At 43.8% G+C, this 21,493-nt stretch overlaps 1 protein-coding gene across 1 annotated transcript in view; it reads left to right on the forward strand.

Annotated features, from left to right (window-relative positions):
- The window catches only part of F13B (coagulation factor XIII B chain), a 251,497-nt gene that overhangs the window by 151,807 nt on the left and 78,197 nt on the right, over positions 1-21,493 (forward strand). Inside the window, exon 8 of the mRNA XM_069232109.1 lies at positions 13,901-14,083. Coding sequence (XP_069088210.1) covers positions 13,901-14,083 — 183 coding nt within the window. The remainder of the gene's footprint in view (positions 1-13,900; positions 14,084-21,493) is intronic.

Here is a 21,493-nt window from a genome sequence, read left to right on the forward strand (position 1 = left end):
ATTTTCTTACCCACAATGCGCTGCAAACCTCAAAATGTGACTAAAATCACACATTTCCCTTGCATTTTTGTGCCATATTCTTCTGGAAACAGAAATAAACCACAAATTTCCTACCACACGGCTTTCCCCTGGGTCTCCTGATAAAAATTACACCTCACTTGCGGAGGTGCCCAAAGCAGAATCCAACTAAAAATATATTAATAAAACCTGCCCTTTTGGACCTGCTTTGGTTCCCCCTCAAGCTATAAAGGTCCTTGGCCCTTCTCTGTCGCAAGCATTTGGCCCACCCACACAAGTGAGGTATCATTTTTATGGGGAGACCAAGGGAAACGCTGACTGGTAGGAAAATTGGGGCTCCCCTCAGATTCCAGAACTTTCCATCACAGAAAATATGTTTTGTTAGACAAACTGTGAGCTTTGCGAGGGATTCTGGAAAAAAAAAATGTAGTGGACTCCACACAATTCAGCCCTCCCTGAAAAATGTACAGGTTTGCTAGGTTTTCCTAGATGCTGGCTGAGCTAGAGTCTAAAAACCATAGCTACCCACTTTACAAAAAACAGATCAATTTTGCATGGAAATATTGAAGTATCCATGTTGCGTTTCCTGTTGTGCGCACTAGGCCTACCCACACAAGTGAGGTACCATTTTCATCAGAAGACATATGAGAATGCTGGGTGGAACAGGATTTGTGGCTCTGAGCAGATTTCAGAACTTTCCATCATAGAAATGTGAGAAAAATATGTTTTTTAAGTCACAGTTTGAGGTTTGCAAGGGATTCTGGGTAAAACAACCTGGTAAGAGTCACACAAGTGACCCTGGATTTCACTAGGTGTATAGTTTTTTTTAAAAATGTACAGCTTTGGTAGGTTTCCCTAGTGCATCTGCACCTTCCAAATGTAAGTAATTTTGAGAAATACCCTGTAATGCACATGCTAATATGGGCACCCACAAATTCAGAGTTGTGCAAATAACCCCTGCTTCTAAACTCCATATCTTGTGCCCATTTTGGAAATACATTGGTTTCCTTTTTACTTACTTTTAACAATTTATATTTTACCATATGAATTGCTTTATAGCTGTACACAATGAAAAACCATTGCAAGGTTCATCCCAGATATTGGCTCTGGGTACCTCGGGGTTTTGTTGAACCTACAAGTCCTATATATCCCTGCAACCTGAGGGGTCCAGTGGACGTAGCAGTGTATTGCTTTCGAAAATCTGCCACAGTTAGAAAAAGTGACAGATTAAAACGTAGACACAAATGGCTGTTTTGTTCAACTCAATTTCATTGTTTTTTAATTTAATCTGTTACTTTCAATAAGAAAACATCCAAGGATCTACACAACTGACCCCTTGCTGTATTCAGAATTTTGTATACACTTCAGAAATGCTTCTGGGATCCACCACTGGTGTCATATCCATTTCTGCCACTAACTGGAATGAGGTTGAAAGCACACAATAGGAAAAATGGACTATGCACCTGTAAAATGCCTAGGCTGTGTTGAAAAATGTGTTTTTTCCTCACAGCTGGAAAGATGGTGATTTTAGCACTACAAACCCTTTGCTGATGCCATGCAGGGAAAAACAGATACATTCTTCATCAGCACTTTTTTCCCTTCTTTCTCAAAAAACTCAAAATTTAGTTATATTTTGCCCATTTTCTCGGTCCCCTCCATGGCAATCCAGACTCTGGGGACCTTCAGAATCCCAATGGATGTTGGGAAAAAAGGATACAATTTTGGCATGGATACCTTCTGTGAACAAAAAGTTATGGGGCCAAAGAGTGAACTACCCTAAATGGCCCAAAAAATCCCAAAAATGGCTTAGCATGGGCAGGACATCCTTTGGACTTACTACTTATGACATCATTGGAATGTTGATATTAACGTTGAATATAACAGAAATACAGCAAAATATATTCACAGGTATATGCCAGCTGCCATCAACATTTCAATTTGGATACCTATCAACGAAGGGGTTAAATGTGTGGAAATAGTTTTTTTTTAAATGAAACAGCATTTAAAGGGCACTCTGGGTACAAAAAAGCACAATTATTCACACAAGCCACATAATTCTAGATTCCCCTGTGTCAGTGAGGAGCAGAATTTGGGTATTTGAACGCTTTCACTTTCGTGGGAAATCGACCACCCAGCCTTACTTCCCAAATACACTCTTACAAGGAAAGGGTAAGGGCTCCCTAAACACCAGAGAAAACAATGGCCTCATTTTTTTCATTGTGTCCCTGCAAGGATGGAGGCCAAATGCCACAAGGGGCAGAATAACCTCAGAGAGCAGCGCCATTAAAGAAGGTTGAATTTCCCCTTTCCAATCTTGCTCCTCCCTAAAGGATTCCTGTGCAGTGATTTTACCTTAGGCTATTGGGGAATTATTGTATTGACCCCCCTGACATAAAGCCGGGCCCCCAGGTACCAATTCATTTTGAACCTTTTCCATTCCCTGTGTGAGCTATCAGATCCTAGCCCTCCCTGACCTGCGCTCTCGACGAAGGGTAAAGTTCCAAGAACCCAGGGAAAATGGTAGCCACCATGCATTTTTTATTGTAGCGCATACCGTGGGACACAACCCTGACCACCAGGCATATTATTCTGAAAGAAAAGCACCATTTGAAAAAGAAGGAGTCTCCTCTAGGCACAGTGAACACTGTAAGAGAGCAAAAAAGACATGTAATTCTGAGCCTGACCTGCCTGCCATCAAAAGGCATTAGAAAAAATGATCTGACACCTGGAAAAATCTTAATCACTTCTCACATGGAATCACAGACATTCACAAATAGAGAAGTCCAAGGTCTGTTATAAAGGCATATCCTGTGTAGAAAGAAGACAATAGGTAGACACAACACACAGGTTACTACATCTAATTCTACTCAAAAAGTCACATTACATTCACACACGTCTCCATTTGTTCGCACCCCACACTAGTGGCAGGTGTGTGCTATGCAAGTACAGAAAATAAAAGGAACAGCCCCAAAGTCTTGAAATCGTACTCAGTAGCCAATATGAGCCAAATATGAATGTCTGGTAGGTGTATAAATACATTCCTATTGATATATGGTAGATCCCTCTATCCCAGATGCTTTTATTTTTTTGTTCTGAAGAATATTTTTGCAAGAATACCTTTATAGTACTAAGTATTGTCTCATTCACATTCATGTACCTCACTATCTTTAGTAATTACCCTCCCTGTTCAGATTGTGGAGATGTTTGGACTCTTTGCCTAAATCGTCACACTTCATTAGTGTCTTTTGAGCGTCTCAAATTTACATTTTCCAAACTTCATTTTTTTCCATGCGCGCAGTGAAACACTTGTGTGACATCACCCTAATATTCTGAATGTATTTCTGGATAAAATAAAATACATTGTGGTGTCGCTGGTCGGTGACGCAACCGACCATCCGACACCTCTTCTGTAACGGGGTAGTACCCAGGAGTGTTCAGCCAGGAGAACTCCCCTCTTTATTGGGACCCTCATGGTTTCCCCCGCGGCCTCTGGCCCGGGGGTATAAAATAAAAGAGGGCGTGGTCTGGGGTCAGAGGGCGCAGCACAGCGGTGTTGTAGGAACCCGCTTAAACACTGCTGTGGACCCTGAGGCCCAAAGACCACGCGGCCTCCATAACTACCAACGACCAGTGTCAGCTCAGTTATTTCAGCAAGCGCCACTTCACATCACTGTCGGACGGCCATCAGCCGTCCGACACTACATTGGAGATGAGCGGAACGGCTCCACGCCAAGAGGATTGCCCCGCAGCAACCGCAAGTCACGCGGTGCTCGTGCGGTGGAGGCAATCCCTCTTCCCGATACAAAAAAATAAAACTTCAAAGGCGGCGGCCGCCTCTCACGCGGTGCTCGTGCCGCTTTTGAAGGCAAAGAACTGCTGCAACCTGCTGGTCCACTATCTGGGGCACCTCAACGTTGAAAAAAAAAATTTGAAAATCCTACACTAGGGAAAACCTGGAACTCCTGGAACCACAGGACCCCAGCTACATGGCCAGCACCCACCCTTGCAGCTGACGCCCGCTACTCTCAGAGAGGTCGTCCCACCACAACGGGGAACAGTGAGTACATTAATGACCCTGCACCAGTACCCATGATATAAGACCCGTCAGCACCGCCCCACAGCACGGCCAATACCTCTGAGACGTACCAGTCTATCCAGCCACCATGTCTGCCATACCCCCGGTTGAGCCATTCATTGTAGAGGGGGGCCGTCTGCTCAAGCCCCCAGATGGAAGGAATGGGTGGAAAGAGTACTCCTTTTCTTCGAAGCCACCAAGGTGGCGAATGACCAGAAGCACGCCATGCTCATCCACATAGGAGGGAGAGACATATATAAAATATCAAAAAATCTGGTGGAGGACGCCCCAAAAACACACACGACGCTCATAGCTGCATTGAACAGACACTTCGAGCCCATGGTAAACATCGACTATGAGAGATTTATATTCAGGCAGGCCAGACAAAATATAGAAGAATCACTGGACGCATTCCATATGAGGCTGAGGGAATTAGCCAGCGCCTGCAGGTTCAATGATGAAACAGAAGAAGTACGAGGACAACTCATTCAGGGGTGTGCCTCCTTAAAACTCAGAGAGTGCATCCTAGAAGAATCCAGAAAGTCTCTACCAGATATCCTGCAGTTAGGACGCACGAAAGAGCTGTCATGGGCCCGCGCATCTCACATGGAGACGGCCCTGCAGCGACCCATAAAAGAAGAGACGGCCAACACGGTCACGGTACCCACTAGCAAACCCAGACAACGACTGAACAGGACTCAAGCTAGGCAATGCTGATCTTGCGGGGGAGACCCACACAAATCATTGAAGTGCCCAGCGAGAGGCAGAGTATGCTCCAACTGTGGGAAGATAAACCACTTCGCAAAAGTCTGCAGATCCAAAAGAACCAAAACTGGAAATGCATCAGTTAACACCGCAGCGGAAAACACTGCATCAAGCAAATCAGAGCCTGGGAGTGACATGGACGATGACGAGGCCACGGTACACGTAGTCCACTCCCTATTCACGGTCAAAAAGGCGCACCCTCGTCAAGCAACACTGCCCAGGTGTCAGATCCAAATGGGTACGCACAAGACAATGGCAGTGGTGGACACAGGAGCATCCATCAACCTCCTAGCAGCTGAGGAGCACTGAAGGATGGTACCAGTCCCAACGCTAACCAAGGCAAAGGTGAAGGTCTACACGTATGGGCAGAACACTCCACTAGCCCTGAAGGGCATGTTTCGAACAACCCTAACTCGTGGATCACGATCCACTCCAGCGAAGGTATACGTAACCGAAGATGGACGAGGGATGCTGCTGGGCTGCAAAGCAGCCGAAGAACTAGCAATAGTCACTTTTGCTTTCAGCATCCACCAAGAGTCCGTAACGGACCTGCTGGCAAAGTATGATGGAATATTTGAAGGGTAGGCTGCCTCCGAGACCACGAGATCAAACTCCACATTGACAAGACAGTACAACCAGTTGCCCTCCGGCACTGGAGATTCGCATTTCACCTCCGGCCCCAAGTGGAAAAAGAACTAGACCACCTCGAAAAGGCAGGTATTATCAAACGGGTCTCCGGACCCACACCGTGGGTCTCACTCATCGTGGTAGCACGTAAACCGAAACAACCAGGGGAGGTCCGCATATGTGTGGACATGTGGCTCCCCAATGCAGCCATCAAACGAGAGAGACATCTGACTCCCACAATTGACGACATCTTAGGAGAGCTTAGTGAATCTCGGTGGTTTTCAAAGTTAGACCTCCGGTCCGGATATCACCAGTTGGTGCTAGCGCTACATCACAACCTTCTCCACACACGTCGGACTAAGGAGGTACAAGCGGTTAAACTTTGGGATATCGAGTGCCGCAGAGGTGTTCCAAAACTTCATCCAAGAACTGCTGGCCGACCTGCCCGGAACCATCAATGTCAGCAATGACATCCTCGTCCACGGGCCCAATATTGCAGAAACCACTCTCGCCTCCAAAGTGTACTACAGCGCCTCCAGGATTCGGGGATCACCCTGCACCTGCGGAAGTGCGAGTTCCTCAAGGACAAGATACAATTATTCGGCTACACATTCTCAGCAGGTGGCGTTGCCCCAGATCCAGCCAAAGTGGACGATATCAAAAGTGCACCCCCTCCCACCAGCATCACGGAAGTACGAAGCTTCCTCGGAATGGTCAACTACTGCGGCCGCTTCATCAAGGACTTGTCCAACCTCACCCAACCGCTCCGGAGGTTAACAAAGGCCTCCGAGCCATGGAAGTGGGAATCCGAAGAACAAGCGGCCTTTGAAGCCATAAAAGAGGCTCTGTCCAGCGAGACCATTCTGAAATACTTCAACCCAAAGAAGAGAACAAAGATCGCCGTTGACGCCGGACCGAAGGGGTTAGGCGCCGTGCTACTACAAGAACAAGCAGAGGGGATGTGGTCCCCAGTTGCCTACGTGAGCGGGTCACTCACGGACACTGAGCAGAGATACTCTCAGATAGAAAAGGAAGCCATTGCAGTGCACTGGGGATGCAAGCACTATCACATCTACGTCTATGGATGCCCGTTCACTGTGACCACCGACCACAAGCCCTTACTCCCTCTTTTCAACGGCACCGCCTCAAAGCCTCCACCGAGAATCGAGAAATGGATGTTGCAATTGCAGGACTATCGCTGCCAACTGGAGTACCGTCCGTGGTCCGAGAACCCTGCAGATTACCTTTCAAGACATCCACGGGTTGCTTCGGGTACAGAGGTTGATGAGGCTCGGGAGACCGAAGAGTATGTCCGGTACGTCACGGAACGGTCCAGACCGATGCCCATGTCAATGGACGAAATCGTACAAGCTACCCGTGGGGATGAGTGTTTACAAAAGGTCCTGGTGGCGTTGAGGAACAACCACTGGTACATTTTAAAGAAACAACTGCCACTGTTGACCTCAGAGTCTCAGCGCATCATCAGTAGTCTATACTATGTCAGAGATGAGCTCACAACGGATTCGGAGGGGTGTCTTCTGAGAGGGAATCGGCTGGTTCTCCCGTCCTCCCTTACCACCCGAGCCGTGGAGCTGGCGCACAGTGGTCACTAAGGGATGGTCAAGACAAAGGGGTGCCTGCGATCGAAGGTATGGTTTCCCCTCATGGACGAACAAGTTGAGGACCTAGTGAGATCATGCGTGTTGTGTCAAGTCACTGGAGAGCCCAGCAAGCCGACTCCGGTCGAGACTGAGCCCGCCCCAGAAGGGCCCTGGAAGTCTGCCAGCCTTGATTTCGGGAGTCTACCGGATGGCCGCCACACTATGGTTCTGATCGACAATTTCTCCAAGTACCCCGAAGTGGAAATCATCCCGGCCCTCACGACGGACGTGGTAATATCCGGGTTGGAGAAAGTCATGGCCACTCATGGGTTGATATCTGAAATAAAAACTGACAATGGGCCACCATTCCAAAGCCGAGAGTTAGCGGAATACCTGAAAGTCACTGGCACTCGTCATCGACGGATCACGCCCCGGTGGCCTCAAGCCAGCGGTGAGGTCGAGAGGTTCATGCGTACGCTGAGCAAGGTAATTCGCATTGCCGTTGCAGGAGGTCAGGCGGTTGACTATGCCATTTTCTTGTTCCTACGCAATTAGCGCCAGACGCCCCACTCCACTACGAACAGGGCACCTAGTCACATTGCATTTGGGAGGGCATCCATGGACACCATTCCCCATCACTCCTCGTGGACCCCTCTAGCCCTGAGTCAGGACCAAGCTCAAGCAAAGCGACGTACAGTCAATCAACGAGCCAGCCAGAGCAGGCGGGCTACCATTTCTGACCTCGCCGTGGGACATCAAGTGCTACTGAAGCATGCCTTGCCTGGGAGCAAGTTCCGCACACTCTTCGACACTACCCCTTGGAAGATTGTTCGCCGAACAGGGTCTGCTGTTGTCGCTCAGCATGAGGCCGAGACTGTCACCCGGAACATTTAATTTTTCAAGAGGTTCTACCAGCCAGGCGATAGTCCCGCAGGAGAACTTGGTGGCAATGAAGATGACGACTCATTTTCCCCATTGGTCGAGGATAACGACCCTAGCTTGTCATCCATGAATCGACAAGGGGCGACGTCAGCCCAAGTGCCAGTTGAAGTGCCAAGTGTGTCGTCAAGCCGATCCGGAGTCACCAAATACAATTTGCGTGCAAACCCCTGCCCTTCCACGCATTTGCGTGATCACCTTTGTGATGTGTGAAGTTTATTGATACACTGTGTATTTGTTTTGTTGTTTATACATGTTTGAAGGAATGTGGTGTCGCTGGTCGGTGACGCACCCGACCATCCGACACCTCTTCTGTAACGGGGGAGTACCCAGGCGTGTTCAGCCTGGAGAACACCCCTCTGTATTGGGACCCTCATGGTTTCCCCCGTGGCCTCATGCCCAGAGATATAAAAAAAACGAGGGCGTGGTCTGGGGTCAGAGGACGCGGCACAGCGGTGTTATAGGAACCTGCTGAAAAACTGCTGCGGACCCTGAGGCCCAAAGACCACGCAGCCTCCATAACTACCAACGACCGGTGTCAGCTCAGTTATTTCAGCAAGCGCTGCTTCGCATCACTGTCAGACGGCCATCAGACATTACATACATCTCCAGGGAAATGTCTGTATCTCTGTTCTGAGCCTCGAAGTATCTGCCTCGGAGACATGCCGTACCGTTCTGCCTTCCCACACTTCTCCTAAGTAAAATTATACCCATTTACGAATCTGCTTTTAATGAGGAGAAGAAAGGTCTAATATTACACCCATATGTAGTCAAAGTTTACTTTTGTAGTCTGTGGCTACAGTATTTGAGCCGCAGGTCAGCCGGTGCCTATGTAAATTTATTAACCCAAACATTTCTCAGATTATTTGTCATTTTGCATAGCGTGATAATATACATGTTTTTTGTTCACTGGAGACTGGTTTGAGTATAGCAACGTCTTGCTGAGAGCCATTTTCTCCTTGTAAAGGCATTTTTCCTTGGTTCAGCCTTCTGCCTCAGCTTGGGATGACTTTATTTTGCGAGGTATTCCCTTACAGGGTAGAGTTACTTCATATACCAGTGAAATGTACCTAGTATAATATGCATAATTTTGAAAGAATTACATGTATTTCATGAAAAAAATCCACAACTTCGCACATCAGTAATTTTGCATAGGAGAATGTACTTAATCCTTTCATGCCGGCAGAAGTGTACTTTGTAAATACTTTTATACATATGAGTTACAAAGCTATGGAATCACAGTTGATTGTATATATGTAAGCCATGCACTAAGCCATGAATTGTGCAAGATAGATCTAAAATCTAAGGCAAAAATGTGTTAGAATGACGTTGCCATTCCAAAAATTATTTTTGGACAGCATTTTCTTGTGCACTCTCAAAACTGCTTGCGTTTGTGTACAATTCATTAACTTTCAAGTGCTACTAACCTGTCCATTACACCTCGTGAAAATTAAACAAAGGCTATGCAACCAAAGAATTTTCAAAGCAGTTTGTGGTACATTTTCATGGAGGAAATTATGGGCCTGATGTACAAATCCCTTTGTAGTCACACATTCTTCAGTGCTAAAAAACACAGGGTATGCAATGGCAACCAGGCTTTTTACAACATATAAATGCACTTTTACGAGTCAGAGAGATTTTTCAGCTCATAAAAGGCATTTGTAATCCTTTTCAAACTCTAAATAGATGTTTGCATGAAAGGGATGTCTCCATCCGATTTGTAATCTAGAAAGGGATGGTTTATGGCACAATTGCCATGGAAAACCATTGAACAAATGTTGATGCCTAAAAATGGGTGGTATCTGATACACAATGAGGTGATGTCTGCAACAGCAAATACACTTTTGGAAATCATCTTTTGTGGCTTTGACGGGAGAAGGCAGTGGGACACCGGTATTTCACGTGTTCATATTTTTAAAGCAGCACCTGTCTCTTTCAATGGACATAGACTACTTCTTAAAACGTGTTTCCCATTTGGGAATTCACATGCAAAAATGGTGGAGACTTGTTCCTTGCAAGCCACCATCTCTGCATTTGTAGCAATTTTCAGGGGGTCGCAAATAGTGGCTTGACTGGTTAATATTAATCGAGCTAGTCATTTTGTGACCTTCTGTGACTGGACAATTAGCATCAACCGACTAGAATGTAGGTAACTTCACAAAAAGTCTTTCCATTCACAATCCCATAGGTGTGGATATGGCATATCCCTGGATTGCAATTAGGAGCAGTACATCAGGCCTTTAGTCTGCGTATTTAAAAAAAGAGCCATATTTGCTAACATTTTGCATCATGGTTGCACCACTTTTGTGGCGCATCCATGATGGAAAATGGTAGTAGTTATTTACAAAGCCATGCAAGGTGATATTTGCGCCACCTTGTATGGCTTTGTAAAGAAAATGTAACGCAATGCAGCAGCTTGCGCTGCATTGCGTTATACTTCATTCTGGGAGACATTCAATGGCCGGAACATGGGCGTGCCCATGCATCCACACATAGATTTCACACAATTCCAGATTTACAAAGGTTTGGAAACCCGGGGTTGCATGAAATCGCTATGCCTCCTAGAGGATGACATTTCCACATTCTACATATGGTGCAAACTGCAGCACACATAGAAAGAGGAAAATGTCTCAAGAGATTGCTTTTGTGCAGGAATGTATCCCTTCCTGTTCAAAACTAAATCTCCTTGCACCTTGGTGCAAGCGTGCTTGTATTGGCGCTAGGCTTCTCAAAGTGCACCAACACAAGGTGAGAGAAGAAATGCTTCATACATTTGTAAATAAGGAGCATTTCTGCCCTCTCCCTTTCATGCAATGCAGTGCAGCACCTTTGCTTGCTGCCCTGCGTTGCATGAAAGTTTAGTAAATATGCCTGAAAGTGTGTTAGTACTTCAAAATTGTTTTCCATTGGATTTAGGTTACATCCATAAAACACATCTACACAAATGGATGCAACAAGATTTGCATCCATTGCGTGGCCCTCACTTTGCATGCCCTGTGTGGCTTCATTAAGCTTGAGTAATGTAATACAACATAAATTGCTGCATTGCATTAATCTGCGCCAGGTAGGCATTTCCATGGGTGTTGCTTGGGTGTTCCTACACAACATCAATGGATTTTGATGCATTCCAAGATTTACAAGAACAGATAATTCTGGGAATGCACCAAAAAGATACACCTCCCCAGGTGAGGCACATCAAGGAGAAAGATCTTTTATCTCCTCATTTTTCCCCTTTCTATGTGTTGTGCATCCTAAAGCACACATAGAAGGGGAAAAAGCCAAAGGAGATTGTTTTTGTACAGGAAGTTACCCCTTCCTGCACAAAAACAGACCTGCATGCAACACAGGCACCCTTGCATCATGGTGCAAGGGTGCTTGTGTTAGAGCAAGGTAGACCATTGTGTGGCAGTGCAGGGGAAAGGGCATGAATGAGCTGTATTGCCTTAAAAACAGTGCATTCCGTCCCTTTCTTTGCAATGCACTGCAGAGCAGGAAGGTGACTTGCTGCACAGCACTGCATGACTTGGCCATAAATATGGCTCTTAATTTTGACTTAACTCACTAGGGGGCATATTTACTAATGTTTCACATAATACAGGGTAGCAAGCAAAGTTGTTGCACAGCATTGCATAAAACAGAGGGCCTCATTTACGATGCCTTAGTGGCATTTGCCCCCTGGAGCATCATTTTTTAATACTCTGATGGCGCAGTGTGGCAGCCCATATTTACAGGGCCACACAAAGCCACCCTAGGTGGCTTTCATGGCCTTGTAAACATGGACCCCTTTCACGCATAACACTGTGTGAAAGAAGCGTTCCATGGATATTGCTTGGGGAGTTCCAATGCAACACCCCTTGATGCATTCCTAGATTTACAAGTCTGGAAATGCATCCGATTGCTACGCCACCTCAGGGGTGGCATAAGAGTGACACAACGGGGAGAAATATCTTTATTTCTCCCCCTTTTTCTGCTTTGCATGTATGATGCACTCTGCAGCACACACAGAGGAAAACACCTCTTATAATTGTTTTTGTGCAGGAAGGATGGCCATACTGCAAAAAAACAATCATCCCCCACAACGCAGTATGGTGCAAGGGTGCCTTTGTTGGTGCATTACAGCAATTTGTGCAGGAGGAGAGGATACAAATACACCATATCTTGTAGATAAGGTGCATTTCTGTCCTTTCGGAGTGGCGCTGGGTGGCACTGCAAGGCACTTGCTGTGCCGCACTGCGTTACAGGCCTTGTAAATGAGGCCCAGATAGAGCAGAACTGCACTATATCAACTGGGATTTTGTGCACTTCTGCCCCCTTATAGTGCTACTGCACTGTGTGCTATATAGAGCTAATGCAGGCACGCTTGATGTTGCAACAATACCTAAGTTATGGCCAGTATTGTTTTGTGAGGAAAGGCATGGCTTCCTGCACAAAAAAATGCATTGAGACAATTTCTATGTTTGCTACAGAAAGCAGTACAAATGGAAATGAGAAATAATGGAAAAACAAAAATATTTCTCCTCATTACACCTCTTTGTAGTAGGCGCACCATTTTAGAGCAATCCCAGGGTTCCACATTTTAGTAAATATTGGATTACGTGATATTCTTTTGGTAGATACGTGGCAATGCCTATGCTCCACCCATGGAACGCCTACCACCACAAACTATAATGCAATGCAGACCAGGCTGCTGTGTTGCATTATATTTCTTTCCAAAGTCATGCAAGGTGCCACAAATACCCACTTGTGTGGGTTTATTAATACCTTTTAAATACTTGTATTGCCTTGTGATGACTTGTGTCACACATGGACATGCAAGTCCTTAGTGAATCTGGACCAAGATGTTCCCAAAAGTGTGTAACACTAACTTCGATTAAAAAATCCTTGCCTGCACAGACAAGGTATTAAAAGCACTTATGGGTACGTGAACTATTGCCTATATCACTGATTTACAGTAAAACCATATGGATCTGTACTACACCTAAATATTAAACATGACATCATTTGGATTTACTACTTATTAAATCATTGGAATGGTGTCATTTACGTTGAAGACAATAGAATTACAGCGAATTATATACACAGGTATATGTCCACTGCTCTCAACATTTCAATTTCGATAATTTACAGCCTCAGATTTTAGCTCTCGGTCACTTTTCTATGCGCGTTTATATGAGACAGGCTGTGAGTGAAAACAGTGGGCCTTCCCCCAACACTCTTGCACCCATTCTCTAAAAAACTGTGATTCCAAATGTAAAGGATGTACTGATATCCTTGGGTACCATGGACAGCCATTGTGCTTTCTTTCATCTACATAAATATTTACAGAAATTGAGTATGAAATATTAGAATGTAAAATATGAGTTTCTTTCAAGTGCGATATCAAACTGTAATATTTAATGATGCACGTATTGTGGTTATTCCATTCCTTTACGTGTTTTTGGGTAATTCTGCATAAATGGCTCTTTTATCACCTGCTTTTGGATGGAGGAGTCTTTCAGGGTTACTTCCTTCAGTCCTCCTTCCTTGTTGTTGCTCAATCCATGTAAAGCTTAGAATTTTTTCACTGGTGACCTTTCCAGTCAGTTTTGCACCGGCGCTAAAACGACTTGCTATGACTTTGAGGTAAATTCTCAGGCAAGAAAAAAACATTTCCACAAAATTTGCATGTACTTACTCTGATGTATTGGTAAGTTCGGCATTTACTTTGAGGTATTCCCATTACGATGATGTTATCAGAATACCTCCAAACGTCAAACTACCCCCGCTAGTCATTAGACATGATACAGCATACAAAGTAGAGGTAATAGTAGCTTTTGTAAAATGGAATCATGCTTATTCAGTTCTTGATATATTCATTTGTTTTCATCTCGTTCAGAAAACACCGAGCAATGTAGACCACCATCTTCAATCAAAAATGCAGACCTTGTTGAGCCGATATTGACTGGCTATCCTACAGGATCCTCGGTGGAGTATCGGTGCCACAACTATCACCTAATGGAGGGCTCAAGCACTGTGCACTGCAAGCAAGGGCTGTGGTCCCCTCCGCCGGTTTGTTTGCGTAAGTTTGGTTCAGCACAAAAGTTTCATCTTCTGCTAACAGGAAGAGTTACAAAATCCTTTGAAAGTATTTGTGGTTTACTGTAAGCCAGAATGTTAGAGATCTTTTAATTGGTCATGAAATGTTGATTTGCTAGAAGTGTGTGAAAGTTGACAATAGTTAGTCAAAATCTTTTCTCTCAATTATGTTGCCTGTGGCAGACAAGAACTTTGCCTTTTAAACGCTTGTCACTGGCCTGACCTCGTCTCTCTAGGAGACAGGTAAACTGAATAATGGAGATATTACTAATTTTGTTTCGGTTTTATAGTGCCTCCATCTTGACTTCTTGAAGCACACAGGAACATTTCCCATTACATAAATACATGGTGGTTCCTTATGAATTAAGTCCCACACATTTCCGTTGGGTGTCCGATATTCTGTTGGTTTGACTAAGCTCGACGTATGTATAGAAGTGTACATTCAGTACTGCTTTTGAAAGCATAACAGTGTAAAATAACTGTAAGTTCCTAGGATCCTTATTTAAGCTTTCCCTCATCTCCCCCTTGAATTTTCCGTCCTCGGTGATTTCTATTGGTATACACAAGTAAATACACGCTCCAAATGAGCTCTGACCATAATTTTTTAGTTTTTAGTGGAAAAAGCTCAGAGCAAGAGAAATTTAAATTTCATGACCAAGGAAGACTACTCGCCAGCCAAATAATTTTGGCACCATCGTTTAGTAAAAGATTTCTACATTCTGACATTCTCAGTGCTTGGAATACTTCAGCAGGGAAAGACTGCAGGCTTTATCCAAGAAGGGTTCTTTGAAACCGAATACATGTCAATGAGGTCCCAATGAACTGGGTTTGCTACTGCAGAGAAACTCCGACCGGGGGAAAGCCTAATTCTTCATCCCTGCAGAAACGTACCTGGGACAGGTCAGCTTGGCAAGTTTCTCCCGGACAAAAATTTTTCTTACTTGCCCCAGCAGAGCCCACCAACTGGGTCCAGGTCAGGTAGAGTTGGAGTAGCTCAGCGTGGAGTTATGGGAAACGGCCTCTTGTAGTTTTTTGCAGCCCTGTAGCTTAACTGAAGTTCACCATATTGACCCTTTGAGTCCACATCTTTATCCTAGGGAGAGGGGGGAGTAGGTTCAGTCGTTTAGGGCTTCTCATAGGTCACAGACATCAGGTTCAGCCCTCTTCTGATCTTCCTCAGGTCTAGTAATGTTCTGAAGAGGGTGCCAGTTGCTGCCACATTTATGACTCACACCAGCAAGTGTCTCCCTAACCAAAGGGGGGAAATTTCCAGTTTTTTAGCAGTTTCTCTCTGCCGTACTGCTATCAATCTCACAGTACCCCTCAATTGATAAGTCCAAAATTGAGAAACCTTCTCCCATTGTGGAGAGTCTGTGTGCACACCTAGAGGTGTGGAAAAGAAAATGAGCAGCTCTTCCTCTGTGGTCACTCCAGAGCAGTTTGAAGGGTAGCTTTCCTCCCACTGGGTTTGGTACATGCGAGACTGGGAGAATAATAGAAGGGGGCTGTTCAGGTGTCAGCTAAAACTGCCTGTGACGGGGGGGCTCTTTGAAGTAAATTAGGTTTCTGGGCCCACTCTACTTTAATATTGCTTCCAAGTGCTTCTCTATGGGCTAGCCAGCATTCCTACCCTGAAAGTAGCTTTTGGGTGGTAGTCACTGTAAGCACAAAATAACATTAAGGCCCATATTTATACTTTATTAGCGCCGCATTTGTGCCCCGTTTTGACTCAAAAGCAGTGCAAACTTACAAAATACAACAGTATTTTGTAAGTTTGCGCTGCTTTTGCGTCAAAAAATTACTCAAATGCAGTGCTAAAAAAGTATAAACATGAGCCTAAATGTCCATGACCTACTTTTAGATAACATGCACCCTGCCTTGTGGGCTACAAAGTCTACTAAAGAGTGACTTACAAATATTTTAAAGGAGTGTTTTGATCTGTCAAAAGGACTTTTGTTTTTTACAAGTCGAATGGCCGTTTTTAAACTGCTACTGTCAGGCAACAATGGTAGGCCTTAAGTCATATTTGCACTACCACTGTAGCTAATTACAATGAGTGCTGCAGTCCACCAGTAGCAATTACCATTTAGGTCCTTGACACACTTTGTACCATTTAGTAAGGAATCAAAGGCAAGCGAAAAATGCCAATTAGCAGTATACCAATATGACCATATTTAACAGGAGAACACAGACACTTTAGTACACTTTAGTACTGATTTACAGGGGTAAATTGCACAGAGTTCTAAAGTCAGAAAAAGAGTTAGGGCAAAAATCTAGTGGGACATAACACTAAAGAGGGCTGTTTTCTACAAATAGTACCAAAAATAACCTTTACAGTTGGCAGCTAAAAACAAGATATATTTTTCACAGATAGAAGTCCATCGCACAGAGTTTAACAAATGCAATACTCATGGCATGGCGAACACATTATATAAGTGCATAGCATGAACTCAGCAATATACCTAAGCTACACTCTTCATTAGTGTTTAATTGCAAATAAGAGCAAGCACATTTTGATGTTGTTGGATTCTAGTGAAAATTTAGATTGGCACTGTCAGACTCTGTTGAGAGAACAGGATTTGTTAAACCTTTGGGCTCCTTTCATCACCTCACTCAATCTACCTTGCATCCAGTCTACCCTATTGCCATTCTTCTGCCGGTGTTAAGGCAACTCTTTGCCAGTGCCACCAAAATGGACCCTGGCATCCTATCTGCAATTCCATAAATGTAGAATTTTCCTCTTAGTCTGGTGCTCTACAAACAAATAATGAGGCGAATATGGGCTTGACCTCCTCCTACCATGACTCTGGAAGCCTAAGGCTCGTTCTTGGTAACTCAGTAAGCAAATTCTTTACCAGGATCTTCAAGGCTAGAAGGGATCCACAGGGAACCTTGGCAATGCAGACAGTCCTGCATGAGTGGTTGCTACTCTCTCCTGCTTCCAACTGTCACTCTCACACCAAAACTAGTAAGACAGAAAACAACAAACCATTGTTTCAACACAAGTTCTGTCCTGGTAAGCTGGCGTCACAAGACCAGTGCAACTCCAAGCATGCACAAGGAAGACTAACTGCTATCGGGTGCAGATATGATTCACCTCCTCATAAAAGCACAACACATTTAGTGACATGCAGCTTTCAATAAACATTAGATAATGTGATATAGACCTGCAAGAAATAGTGAGACTGACCCAAATGTTTGTTGCAGGTTTTGCATGGAGCAAGAACATCAACATTTCTGCACAAGCATTGATGTACCGCCTCTACATAGTCAGATAGGTTGCACAGTAGTAAGTTTCCATCAGTACCTTCCTTTTCCTTTGTCCCAGTTTATAGTTATTTCCTTTCAAATCCCTTAGTTTCAACCATTTTTCCCACCATCCCCTCCTTCTTACATATAGCATAGTTTACCAGTTGACTTGTTATTTAACAATTAAACCATTTACTGTGCTTTGAGCTGTGCTTTGAATTCTTCTTATGCCTTCTCTCTCCCACTCCCACACTTTGCTATGCAAACTGTTCTAGTGAGTACATGTGGTTCTCATTCCACTTTCTCTTGACCACCTCTGTGTGTTCTCCATTGCCTCTCTGTGCCCCATCATCCTCCTGTCTTGCTTTGATTTAAGGTCGTCATGTTTCAGCCAATGTTATGTGTGCTCCAACAGGGTCAATATGGCTTTCTTCGGAACCTATTCTCTTTTACACCAGCTCACTGAGACTTGCGCCTCTACCGTCTACCGTTAATGCACAGTTTTTTTCCGCAATGGCACAACTCAATTTGAGTACCTGTTAAAAAACACAGAGAACATACACATCCATAAATGCATTTGCATTGTGGCTCATATAGTACCATCACCAAATGATTCACCTCATTGTGTGCGGTCCACTTTCCCCACCACAAATATAATTAGATATAATCAATGTGAAAATTGGTTGCGCTTATCTTTCTGAAACGATAATACTGAAAATCTGTCTCACCAACCACAGAATGTGGCTCAAAACAATATTGGTATCCTTTTATCCCTTTGTCATGTTAATTATAAAAGCACAACTGCACCATAACATGTGCACTGCATACCACATTACACCATGCTTTCTTGTCACGTGTAATTAGTGATCGGAATGTTAACACTTGTTTTCTTAGAGGAATCATATTCTGAAGTGCGGTGCTCACAAACTACATGACCCACATGCACAAAGTGACTTAGTCAAGGGTATATCCATCTACTAGTACTTAATTCTGACATCGCTTCATGATGTTCCTGATGGGGGGCGAGCCCTGTAGTCACTGTGGGGGTTGTAGTTATGTTACAATCATGGCTCCAAGACTTTATAATCCAACATTTACATGCTTGGCCCATTAGAAATTAGCTCCCACTTAGATTGTTAAGGGATGTCACCTGCCTTTCCACCTACTTTGGTCTTCGGTCCTCTGAAAGCTAGAAATCCACTTCCCTTTGGAGTTCAAATACCTTTTGTTTCTCTTAGAAAGCAGGATCAGCATGGCTCCGCCTGCCATGTTGTGGGAGTTTCCTCAGTTAAGCGACGTCAGACGTCGCCCGCTTGTCGTTTCACTTGGGGGTGAAGCCAGTCTCATTAGAGGAATGTACATAAGGCAATTTTGCACCATGAGCTCTTTAAACCCTGGATGGCGATCACCTCCCCTGTGCTCCCTCCTTCATCCGGGTTCCTAATTTTATGAACATGTTCTTTCGATCATGCAAGCACTTGGATCACTCACATGATATGTTTCAATTTATCTATTTTATTCCCCTTTTGCTATAACACCTATTCCAGTGCTTGCTTTTCTTGTTGAAGGTGTACTTTAGAGTTAGAACCAGGATGGCAGGATTGGATGAGCTCCATTTTTACTGGAAATGTGCAGAGCCTTTCTCCATTAGTTTTAAAACTGTCCTTTTCCACCACTCCTAAAGTTGTTTCTGCAATACACAAATACATTCTATTGATAAAGTAAAATCAGTTTTGAAGGAGCACTTCCTAATGGCTTTGTTAAGATGTCTTCTATGTGTTATGGTCTATTGAAGTTTTACTGATATAAAGCAATAATTTGAATGTCACTATGGAATCTTTTATAGAATAGTAATGAGTAACAATATGTTTAAATGTAGAAAGAATATAAAGGCTATGCAAGGTCATAACCAGATAAAGGTGGGAAGAGAAAGAGGGAGAGGTGTAATAAAATTCTGATAGAATGGAAGTATTTCTGGGAGAAGTGAATATTTAGCTCTTGTTTTAAACATAGCTAGAGAGATGGCTGATAGTAAGGGGGAGAAGGAGAGCATTACAAACACTTGGGATAGTCCCTAAATTGCAAGCTGGGTGTTCTTACCAGAAAATTGGTTATTTTGTAATAAGTGTACAGGGGCTGTGAATAGATTTGAGAAAGAGATCAGAGACTACCTAAACGAGGCCAAGTATTGTGAGGTGTGAAGTAACTTGTGAGTAGTGCCTGCAGTCTTAAAAAGTGATTTAGCATCAACAGGTAGCCAGCATAAGATTAGCAGGACTGATTAATATTGCCACACGTTTAGTTCTGGTAGCAAACTGGGAAGCAGAAGATGTACTGCTTTCAGGGGTGGAATTTACACTCTAGGAACAGGCACGGGAGCTACCATAGTCAAGTCTGGTAACCATCAGTGATTGAACTAGCATCTACATGTCTTGTTCTGGGTTGAAATAACAGATTAATTGCACGGTTGAATATAACGCATTGTCTACATCACCAGAATCGATGACAGCACATCGACTCAGCTGCTCCTCACATCACTCCTCGTATCCCCCCTCAATGCCGTCGCAAACCTGAACCAAGGTACTGATTTCAGCTTGCCAAGTCTGGTCCTTGTATCCGACCCTACACTCTGCTGTGGTTAGCCTGACTTTTGAGATTTCACCTGGTCTAGCGTGATTCGATTTCTCCAGTTGGGTCTTTATGCTTCTAAGCACTATATTTGCAGATAATTAAAAAAATGTATTTCTCAACTACTAATTATTGGATTTTTTTTGTTTTGGTCTTCTCTTGTTCAATAAACTAAGCTCTACTTTTCTAACCTGGTGTGGATTAGTTTTGTGGGGGGTTTCACTGTTTTAAGTGTTGCACAAACACTTCACACATTGCCTCCTAAGTTAAGCCTGCCTGCTATGTGTCAAGCTACCAGAGGGTGAGCACAGGTTAAGTTATGGTGTGTAACTGACTTACCCCGACTAGGATTGTGGTTCCTGCTTGACAGAGTGCATACCTCTGGCAAACAGAAACCCAATTTCTAACAATCATAACAATCATCAACATGTTACTTTCTGTGTTACATCCTATTTAGAACCTCACTTCAATTTGTCCAGTAGGTTGTTCTCTCTAATATGTTCTGTGAGTTCTTTAGTCACACAGTTTTACATGGCTTTGTCTAGAAAGGATATACTGATAAAAAATATTTAAATTCTGTAAGGGGGCAGAGGTCTCCTCTGGACTGCATTAGGTCACAAATCATGGTCTCTCAGATATTTTTCTTAATTTACAAAATTAGACCCTAAACCCTAAGAAGGAAGTGAACTCCTTATATTGATACTTTAGAAGGAATTTGAGATACCACAGTGTCTCATATGAAAAATATGGTAATTTTATAGGGAAGTGACTTCTGAACTAACTAAAAAAAGAAGTGAAATTAACTGATCCGTTAAAGCGTTATGAGTGAAAACCCGATTTTAGCAGCCATTTCTCAAACTTTTTCAAACATTGTGGCTCCAGATGTTTGGACTCGAAGCCCATGCCTACAGTGCCTAAACGTACAATATAGGTAGAAACAACACCTCTACCATGTTCCATGTTTTTATCTAAATAATTAAAATTGTAGACACATCACAATAAACTAAAAGCAGAGCACTCTGGTTTCTAGGCATACTTCTGGCAATGTCAAATTATATTTTTGAACATTACTATTGGCCCAATGATGAACAATTCCACTATATGGAAAGACAGTCATGCTGTGATTGCACCCTTTTTAACTGTGTTTCATCTCCACAACTCCATAAGAAAAAGTGGCGGAATGCCTTTGCCTACATCTCATGAAATAATTCTCTGACCATTTCCACTGTCAACAGGGTCACAGCGGGACATATGAATGTTCATAATAATGTTCCCATACTTCACAAGTCAAACCATATCTAGATCCTCGTGTGGGGTTTGCTGATCCATAATATGGAGCCATTTTTAGCCATAAACACAACACAACACAAATTATTAGTTATATCACATCCCTTGTCTAACTCTTCTCATGCCGCACCAACGTCCTGGTCAGCCAATACAGCTGAAGTTCGGAGCCGGAGTATAAATTGGGAAATTAAGTGGTGTATTGGAGAGTGGAGTGCTATTTGGATGCACT

The sequence above is a fragment of the Pleurodeles waltl genome, chromosome 4_2 (genome assembly GCF_031143425.1).
Source record: "Pleurodeles waltl isolate 20211129_DDA chromosome 4_2, aPleWal1.hap1.20221129, whole genome shotgun sequence".
Classification (NCBI taxonomy): Eukaryota; Metazoa; Chordata; class Amphibia; order Caudata; family Salamandridae; genus Pleurodeles; species Pleurodeles waltl.